At 37.9% G+C, this 10,591-nt stretch overlaps 1 protein-coding gene and 1 long non-coding RNA gene across 2 annotated transcripts; both read left to right on the forward strand.

Annotated features, from left to right (window-relative positions):
• Window positions 1-4,236: 4,236 nt before the first annotated feature.
• Window positions 4,237-6,111, forward strand: LOC117965092 (uncharacterized). The gene is made up of 3 exons (XM_059007409.1): window positions 4,237-4,307; window positions 4,666-4,986; window positions 5,780-6,111. Exons 1-3 carry the CDS (start codon window positions 4,268-4,270, stop codon window positions 6,109-6,111), a joined length of 693 nt encoding a protein of 230 aa, XP_058863392.1. The 5' UTR covers window positions 4,237-4,267.
• A 635-nt stretch (window positions 6,112-6,746) lies between these two features.
• LOC117395534 (uncharacterized) lies at window positions 6,747-8,793 on the forward strand. The gene is made up of 5 exons (XR_009310174.1): window positions 6,747-7,167; window positions 7,281-7,302; window positions 7,872-7,927; window positions 8,026-8,084; window positions 8,356-8,793. It is a non-coding gene; the product is annotated as an uncharacterized LOC117395534 (long non-coding RNA).
• Window positions 8,794-10,591: the final 1,798 nt, after the last annotated feature.

Raw genomic sequence — 10,591 nt, forward strand, 5'->3', positions numbered from 1 at the left:
GTGGGGAATGGGGAGAGAGGAGAGGGGAAAGGGGAGAGGGGAGTGGGGAGAGAGGAGAGGGAGAGGGGAGAGTGGAGAGGGGAGAGAGGACAGAAGAGAGGGGAGATGGGAGATTGAAGAGGGGAGAAAGGAGAGGGGAAAGGGAAGTGGGGAGAGGGGAAGTAGATATGTTTTAATAAATTGATTTGTAAATTAGTTTTTCAGCTTTTTGGCACACTGCCCCATTTCCTGTGTTCACCAAACGGAAGCCATGTGCTGTATGTGGTACGTCATACTACAGGCCAAACTTTTTTTCAGTTTGCTAAATAAAATCGCCTTTTGCTTCTACTTTATTGACAAATATTTATTTTTCATTTTTTTTAAATGTAACTATTAGTTTTTTGGTAGCACTTCATAATACAGTGAACAAATAACTGTGTAATTACTGTGTAATGTTATGGTAATAATCCAGTTGTTTTCTGTTATTTCATACTGTTGGAATAAGTAGGCAGTTCAATGGAAATAGTCTTGTTTCCTGCTATAATTACACTGTAACAATTTGCTGTTGGCTGTCATCTTAAAGTGGTATTGTCATTAATGCAGTTACTGATTGCAATGAGAAACAGGCAGCAAATAAACGAACAGTTATTCAGTTGCAGTATTCCAGTCTATTCCAACAGTAGTTACAATGAAAGAACGGAAAACAATGGGCATTTACCCAGTAAAACTGGATTAGTATCATTAAATTGCACAGTAATTACATGGTTATTTGTGCACTGTAATCTAAAGAGCTACCGTTTTTATATTATTTTGACTCCATCTTAAAAAACTTTTTTCTGTTTTTTGCTCTAAACGAACAGCTATTTAGACCACTTATCTGTGTTTTAAACGTACCAATCAGACAGCATCACACGATGCACTTCAAGATCACAAGTTGAGCTGTATTTTCACGACGGTTTGGGGGAAACGCGCGTGAAGATCGGTTGCAGCAAATGGTAAGATTCATCGTGAAACCACAAGTACTACCTGTACCCTTGCTTTACCAGACCTCTCTGTGCTTTACGATGCTTCCCTATGCTTTATCATACCTCGGTATTCTTTACGATGCTTCCCTATGCTTTACCACACCTCTCTGTGCTTTACAATGCTTCCCTATGCTTTACCAGACCTCTCTGTGCTTTACAATGCTTCCCTGTGCTTTACCAGACCTATCTGTGCTTTACAATGCTTCCCTATGCATTACCAGACTTCTCTGTGCTTTACAATGCTTCCCTATGCTTTATCATACCTCGCTATTCTTTACGATGCTTCCCTGTGCTTTATCATACCTCGCTATTCTTTACAATGCTTCCCTATGCTTTATCATACCTCGCTATTCTTTACGATGCTTCCCTGTGTTTTACGCTTTAATTGTGATTTAATACGCTTTGTTATGCTTTTACTGCGGGAGAATTCTACACGGTACAAACAGCCCCAGAGTGCTCCGCGGGTTTACACGCATCTAGCGTGCCGTCTGACGCCGAGAGCGCGTTTAAGTTTGTTGTCAAATTGACCTGCACATGACGCTAGTAACGTTTTCTGAATTGTTATCAGCTGTTTGTAAAGGAGAGAAAAAAAAAACAACAGCACGGTTCAAGTAGGCCTACGCTCTTCTATTGGTACCATCAAAAATACATCTTTCTTACAATTCTGTTTACTTGATCCAAAATGAAACGTCATGGACCGTTTTTTTTTTTTCTTTTTCTTTATTATTATTATTATTATTATTATTATTATTATTATTATTATTATTATTATTATTATTATTATTTATTAGCAGAATAAATAAATACAGTCGTTTACAGTCGTAAACAAAAAATACATTTCAAGAATGTTTATAGTATGTATATATAGTAAAACCAACAACAACAGCACAATTCACACAGCCAGTACATGCAGGCCGCTAGTTTCTCTTGTGTTTTGTGGCTTACTTCTTCCTCTGGCCTGTACTCGCATGTATGTTTCTGCGTTTTGTAAAGTGATATGGAAAATGTTGTCTGGTATGTCCGGAAGTTTACTGCCAGTAAAGACCTAGGCCTCGCGCTTCTAAATGCCACAACAGTTTTTGTTGCAACAACTTCAAAAGGTCTGCCTTCGTGAGACCAGTCAATGTATTAGCACTCAGTATAAAACAACATCTAAAGTAAGCAGCTAGTTCTGCAACACAACCCGAACCTCAACATGACCCAATCGATAAGAATTTCAGGCGGCAGACATGCACCTGCAACTCGTCTATACATTTAATGTGATGTGATGTCTTATATACAGTACAGTGTGTTTATTGCAATCACTTGAACAATAGATGGAATCATACAGCTAAATCGCGACATATATTTTAATGTTTACAATTGCATATCGTCTTGCAGTGTGTTTACAATGCTTTAGCTTAAAAGGCTGTTGTTCTGAAATGAAATTACGACTGGATTATGTATAAATAATAATAATAATAATAATAATAATAATAATAATAATAATAATAATAATAATAATACATACATACATACATACATACATACATACATACATACATACATACATACATACATACATACATACATATTTTTAGGTTTTGCAGCAGTCAACATTGGTTTTGTTTGTATTTTCTTTGCTGATGTTTAAATTTGTATTACATTTTACATAACTTAACGTTTTTAAAAGCAAAAAAGACACAATGGTGAAAGGCCGATAAGCATCAGATGCATTTAACCCAAATTCATGAATGTTTTAATTATGCACAAACAACCATCCTTTGTCCAAGGTTCAATTGCACCCAAATCATGTCCAAATAACACACACCGCTCACCCTCCTTTCCGGGGTCCAAGCTTCACTACAGTACAAGAAGGGAGAAATAACATTAAAACTGACAAAGCAACTTATTCAAGAAATCCACCCTTCAAAATAAAAACTACTCTAAAATGTATTCATAGAGCAAGACCTGGAATTAATAAACACACCTCCAACGATTCTCACTATATAATTCAAATATTGAATCTAAATCCAAAGTCCTTGTATTTATCTTGCTCTCAATTGTATTATTACTTGTACTGTGATTCTTGAAATGTATTTTTGTTTACGACTGTAAGTCGCCCTGGATAAGGGCGTCTCTAAGAAATAAATAATAATATATTTACATCGCCTCCACTGTTTATACTATGGTAAACCTTACAGGGTACAAACGGCCCCAGAGTGCTCAAGCACATCGGTTCAGTGTACTATGCAGTGTAGCGCAACCTCACACTTTTTTGAACGGGTGATGGCACAAGCGCAATTGGTCCTGTGCGGGACAGGCTGGCGCTGTTACTTCTTTGTTTTTTATATGTTGAAATGCCGATGGCCGAATTTGTATTTTATTTTCTGTTTAGCTTCTCCGGGCCCCTGGCATCCCCGCCGTGGGCCTGCGTGCACCTGTATACGCCGTAAATAAATACTGTCAATATGTATAGATGGATTTTCTTAATAGTAATCGTCAAACTGTTTAACCAGAGTAGCTAAGCTTTATACTGCAACTCATAATGCCTGAGAATTAAACATCATCCCATGTATCAGATTTTAGACTCGTCTTCAGGGTTCATTTTAATTGAATGTGTGAGAATTTATTTTTGACCAACACAATGTTAGCAAAATAAGGATGCGATGCGTTTACACTGTAAACGTTTCAATCGGAAGTCATGCTACACGTTTACTTATTCTAACTGAATTGCTGATATATCCTCGGTCTCTGTAATCATTATTGCAAGACTCAACTCAACTGTTGTTTCATGTACTTCTTCCAAACGGGTCTATATTCTTTAAAGAAGAGCTGTGCGATAAGTGATAAAGAAACAAAAGGCGCTCGTGTGAAAATGTTAGACCGCCCTGTGGTTTAATCAGACATCTTCCATTAAATTATTCAATCACTAACGTGCCTATTTTGCCGATGTTATAAGATGTTCAGTTCCAGTGGTTTGATTTCATATGCACAACAAATCCAAGCAAAAAAAATTGGGTGTTCTAATAGATTTGCACGCGACTGTATGTGCGGCCTTTTTGGTTACCGGATGTTTATGTATTTGTTTAGACATAAATAACAGTAGACCATAAAAATGTGATCTTGTGGTAGTGAAGGACCTTGCAGCGGGATCTGTATAAAATATCTGCACTTCCTGGCTTGTCTGTTGCAGCCCCTCTTCTTGCGCTGGTCACTGATACTGTCTGCAGTGCGGATAACACACACAACATCCTCGCCAGCCTTGCTGTGAACTTCCCACCATGCTGCTCCGGCTCATTCTGCTATTCTACACGCTCCAAGGTAAGCGTGGCTTTACTGTTTATATTCTAACATCGCACAACAAATGTTTGTTTCAGTTTTATATTACTCTTTGCATTTTGTATAATATTGTTATTTACAGGCAATTTTTTTTTTCAATTACTATATGATTATTTTTGTACGGCGCGGTACAATTTATACAGAATACGATTTAAATGTATTATGTAATCAAAATATAAAACTTTCTACAGTTTGGTGTATTATTATTATTATTATTATTATTATTATTAGTAGTAGTAGTAGTAGTAGTAGTAGTAGTAGTAGTAGTAGTAGTAGTAGTATATAGATTGGGGTGTTTAAAAATATAAACAGTACTCGTTTTTCTTTTTTCCCGTTTCAGTTGCAGATGCAGGACTGTTCCAAAACCCGCCCTTAGTCAGAGTCGAGGTCGGGAGCAGCGTAAACTTGACCTGCGATATCGAGGACATGAGTGGAAAGTGTTTCAGTGTCATCTGGTTCAAACTGCGGTCCACAAGCATCCCGACCCTGGAAACTTATCAAAGTGTCAGACCCGGTGGCAGCTTCGCAGGCAACGATATCGAGAAAACCTGTTCCTTGAACCTAAACAACGCGCAGGTGAACGATTCCGGGACTTACTATTGCGCTTTTATTAGGAGCTCAGCTATGTACACGGGCAATGGATCCACGTTAGTAGTACGAGGTCAGTAAGAAGCTATTGAATAAGTATGATGGTTTCTGAAATAATGTGTTATTTTGATGAAATATTGTTTTTGCTTTGGCCAGTGTGGTAATGATGCAAGCGAGTTAGAGGCTAAGATGGGGAATAAATGTAATATCGTGTGTATCATCCACTGTCAATGTTGGACATGGTTTGCGCTTGAAGGCAACTTTGACGCAATGTCCAGTAAAATTATTTATAAAATGCGTAACAGGCTATTTTAACTGATTGTAAATTTGCCAGTTTGCAATAGTGTTTCCGGTAAATTTGCAGACATTTAGTCGGGTTCGGTTAGATTGCTTCGTTTTCCCGTCTGTTGGCTGAAAACAGTGAAGTTGTCCGATTCAAACTATTTCTATTTTGTTTAAATCACCTACACAACTATAAATCTGACAGAAAAAGCTGCCTCCCGGTTCATGGAGCACAGGTCTAGACAATGTTTTATTTACGTTTAAAGCACAATTTTGTTAAAGAACTGCAGACGGTTCTACAGAACGGGTTCCATAAGAAAAAGACTATTGGTTCTATGATATACATCGCGTCAATACAAAGTACTGTGCTAAGGGCTAAAGCACTAAAGTAAAGTACTATGTTAAAGCACTGGGCTGTGCGCAAGACAGCATTTATAATTAAAAACGCTGAATAAATTGACTTGTACAACATTGCAGAACTGTAGTTTTCAAAATGTGCTCAGTAGTATATAACCCCCCCATTATCCAGCATGTTGTTCTTAATGTTTTATATATTCACATCGCTCTTATTGTTTCCAATACAGAACGCTCCGATGACCGCGCTTATATTGAAATCCTCACCCCTTCAGAGTCAGATGGCGAAGTCCAGTCCAGCGGCGCCGCTACTTTAGTGTGTCTGGTGTTCGGGGTATCCGAGCAGGCTCGTGTCTACTGGCTCATCGAGCACGGACTGACCGACTCCGTGTCCGGAGATTCCAGCGAATCCACGCCGGACTTTATCAGGAATCAGATCACCATTCCGGGCGAGGTCTGGAGCAGCGGGTCCGTGTGCACGTGTGTAGTGGAAACAGAGAGCGGACGCAATATGAGCAAAAGCGTGAGCAAAACCGGTAAGAGCATGAACAATTTGATGTGATTATTTTTTTAAATTATTTATCCATAAATACATAAATAAAATAACATTATTTTATAGATATAGGTAATCTAAAGTACACCCCGATTTTTATAATGTAACAAGGTTTAAATTGCGATCACTAGAAATGTGTTTATCTAATGATCGATTACTAATGTTCAGCAAACATCGCATGCACACTTCAGGGTTGTCCACGAGTCGAATAGCCAGTGTAATTCCCTTGGGAGAATTATCTTGTGCATATCAACTCCGCAGATGTGGAATTGTTAACATCCAAACATGAAGATGGAATCTGATCATCTTTTTTTCTCTGTGAATTGCTTAGATTCTGCTGCCAATGCTTCTCCTTCAGCCCACATTCACAAACAGATCTAGGTCTTATCGATTCAGTGCTTGACCTCTGTATGCAGCTGATTAAGTCTGAACCGCACATGTTTGTATTGTGTTGTTTATACTATGAGATTGTCCTGTGTAAATCTCCCGGTCAAATAAATAAATAAATACATAAATAAATAAATACATTGAAATGAGGTTATGTCTTGTTAGAGACACTTTTAAATATCGAGTAATGTTTTTGCAATGTAAATCAAGTAAGAAATACCGTTTTTGTATTTAGATACTTGTACTGTAATGTATTTATTTTTAACTTCAGCGTACAGTGCAGTGTATTAATATTAAATATCAATATCATTAACACTCAGGCAGGACCATTTCTGATGTGTTAGACAGCGCTGCTACTGGGTAATAAACTAAAACAAGCGCCCGTTCAAATAAAGCGGGAGCGAAGAACCGTCTCTGAAAGAGGAGCTTGAAAATGATCAGAATTGTGAAGGCGCCGCATCTTCTTGCGCCTCTTAATGCATCCCTCGTGTCAGCAGCACTATTGTACTGAAGCGGTATACAGTACCGGTGCGCGGTTCTCTTTTCACCTGTTTAACTGTGTTACAGGGAGCGGTGCGTGTCCACTCTTCCTCTATGGGTCGCTGGCGGCAGCTTCATTTCTTCTGATTACTTTGTTAATTACACTGGTAATATGTTATCGAAGACAGAATAAACCAGGTAACCTTTTCATGTGTATTATTAACAAGCTATTCCAAATAGAGCAAAGCCACGAATAATTTATAAGTAAATTAATATTTGATTCCAATTTTCTTTCTTTTTTTACCAAACAGATGCGTATTTGGCAAATGAACCGTAAGCATGTCTATTTAAATATCAGCCCAAACAGAATAATGTATTTATTTATATATCTATTGTTATTGTACTTATACAATTATGAAATATAACCCATTTACCACGAAATAATGCGAAGTACTGATAGACCTTTCGTGGCAGCAGTGTGGAGTAGTGGTTAGGGCTCTGGAATCTTGACCGGAGGGTTGTAGGTTTAATCCCCGGTGGGGACAATGCTGCTGTACCCTTGAGCAAGGTACTTTACCTAGATTACTCCAGTAAAAACCCAACTGTATAAATGGGTAATTGTATGTATAAATAATGTGGTATCTTGTAACAATTGTAAATCGCCCTGGATAACGGCATCAGCTAAGAAATCAATATTAATATTTGTTTTTTCTTTTTAAACGGACTGAAGGCTAATCGATTGGTAGATGCATGTTTTACGCATGTATGTGTTTTAACTATTTATAACAGGTTCCATGAATATTGAAGGCAGAGTTCATATTGTTCACATTCACTTTTCTGATAGACCTTTCAGATAGTATTTATAATACGATACCATGTTGATTCTTGTTTTGAACCCACAGATCGATGTATTCCGAGATTCGCGTTACAGGGAGGGCGCCAGACAAACAAATAGCAGGTATTACAAACAAGCCACAGGCGATTTCTGGTTTACATAGCCTTCTAATTAGGTTTGTTCAAAATCAAAATGATGTTTAAAATGATCATTTTTCACAGGGCAACGTGAAAACACCGGTTCCGGAGGAAGGCACGCCAGACCAAAGATAAGAGCAGCGGTAAAGTATTATTATTATTAATATTATTATTATTATTATTATTATTATTATTGCGCCATTTTATTATTAGGTCTAAATACATATATACAACACACATGCATATATATATGAATACAATTACATCTTAACTCAAATATTATATTTTCATTATAATGAATTAATATGAATTCACAATAATCTCACACGGCTTCTTTTGAACAGACCTATATATATTTTTTACATGTCAATTCTATATGTACAGCAACACGACGATTTTTTCCCCTCCTAGCAGGTCCGTGATGACGTGCAGTACGCCAGTTTGCAGTTCGAGGCGCGCGGGCGACAGAAATGAAGACCGGGACTGGACAGATTATTAGAAACACCTGTGTCATGTAGCACACACTTCTGTGTAACTGCACTGTCCCTCCTAGAACTGAATAATTTGATATGCAAAAGGCAGCACCGCTTTGCATTATAGATGAATGTATTCAATACATATGTTTAATAATATAAAAATAATTAAAAGTACCCAATGTAATCCCTCTTTGAAATAATTGAAATACCCAATACAATAAGCATCATATCCTCATGAATTTCCTTGTTAAAAACATTTTACAAATATTTACAATTATTTATTTTATAAAAGCCGTAGATTTGCTGTATAGCACAATTCTTAAAACTCTCAAAATGACTTTTTATAATTGTAGTTCATTAAACGCTTTTGAAAAGAGTTTGTATTTATAGAATTTTCATCCAGTGTATGGGTCTCTAATGTTGCAGGAAGTACCTGGGAGTACACTCTGAGTTACTGCAAGTGAAATGCATGGTGTGTTCCCAGTAAAGCTGGAGCAGCATCTAAAGCAGTTCTGCCTGAGAAAAGATTGAAAGAGTCACGGTATGACTTCTTGCAACGTGTTGTTTGCAATGCAGATAATAAGACGAGGCGATTCTTTTTCTTGGGTTTGCATGTTTTTCTCAAGCTCGCTCTCGCTCTCTCTCTCTCTCTCTCTCTCTCTCTTTCGCTCTCGCTCTCGCTCTCGCTCTCGCTCTCGCTCTCTCTCTCTCTCACACACACACACACAAATCCTTTACTTTTCTTTTTAAACAGCTGAAGAAGGGCTTTTGCCCTGAATATATTAAAGTAGAGTGCTCTGCAGTGTTGAGAGTGGAGTTCTCTTTCCTATACTACTAGAGCGCTCTGCAGTGTTGAGAGTGGAGTTCTCTTTCCTATACTGCTAGGGCGCTCTGCAGTGTTGAGTGTGGAGTTCTCTTTCTTATACTGCTAGAGTGCTCTGCAGTGTTGAGAGGTGAGTTCTCTTTCCTATACTACTAGAGAGTTCTGCAGTGTTGAGAGTGGAGTTCTCTTTCTTATACTGCTAGAGCGCTCTGCAGTGTTGAGAGTGGAGTTCTCTTTCCTATACTATTAGAGCGTTCGCAGACGCTGGACAGTGGTACCAGTGATGAAATACAGGAAGTGCCGCTCATATTGTAATAGACAATTCTTTATATATTAATATATACAGGCACACAAAAAAGAAATGCATATGTGTTTCTGAAATAGCAGCTAAATAAATCCGTTGCACAAAAACAAATTATTATATTTTTTTTCTTACATACAGCACAGATATATACATATCTAAGATAGTATTTCTCTTAAGTGTACAGACATGATCTGTAGCTTTGCTTCAAAAAACAAAACCATATTCTTATTTAAAATCAGATAACATGATGAAGATAATACAATAAATTAATATTGAGAGAGAGCGAGAGAGAGAGAGCGAGAGAGAGAGAGAGAGTGAAAGAGAGAAACAACCAATCATATTAATAGCAATATATATTATTAAAACAATTCTGTAAAGCTTTTTGTGTATATATTTATATAAAATGATTTAGGAATACTACAGACAGTAAACTTTATTAAAGTAATTGTTTTTTGTGGTTATTTTGGTACGTTCAAAAAAATCTGCATCATCATAATTTCAATTGAATCCCACAGTGTCAGATACCTGGCATGTATGCATTTTGGATGTCTCCTGTTATAAATCAGCCAGTCGTATAATAGCTTCTATCCCAATAGTGCAGAACATTGTTACACCCCCTCCCCATAACCCTCACCCCCCACCCCCCACCCCCCACCCAAAGAAATTGTCTTATTTCCATCCCTGTAGATAGATAGTATTTGATTGAAGAAGGCAGTGTGGGCCACAGACTAGGCTGTTCTCACAGGAAACACCTCTGCCTGTTGCTCCCCTGGTGGCTGTGCTGAGTCCCTGCATCCTGCCACTGCTGACACACCTCCTCGCCCTCTGCTGGACGCGCCTAGAACTGCGCGCCAGGCTGATTAGACTCCCCTGCAGACAGACATAGAGACAGAGAGACAGAGCTCGAATTGAACGACAAACGAAGACAGTGAGAAACACTTCTGGTCTAATTAAATCAGTCATTGGATTTATTAGAGTACCAGGAATGGCAATAAGACTCCTATTGCACAGCAGTTTCACCCATTCCGTGTTTTAATACTACCAGCT

This window comes from Acipenser ruthenus, chromosome 35, assembly GCF_902713425.1.
Source record: "Acipenser ruthenus chromosome 35, fAciRut3.2 maternal haplotype, whole genome shotgun sequence".
NCBI lineage: Eukaryota > Metazoa > Chordata > Actinopteri > Acipenseriformes > Acipenseridae > Acipenser > Acipenser ruthenus.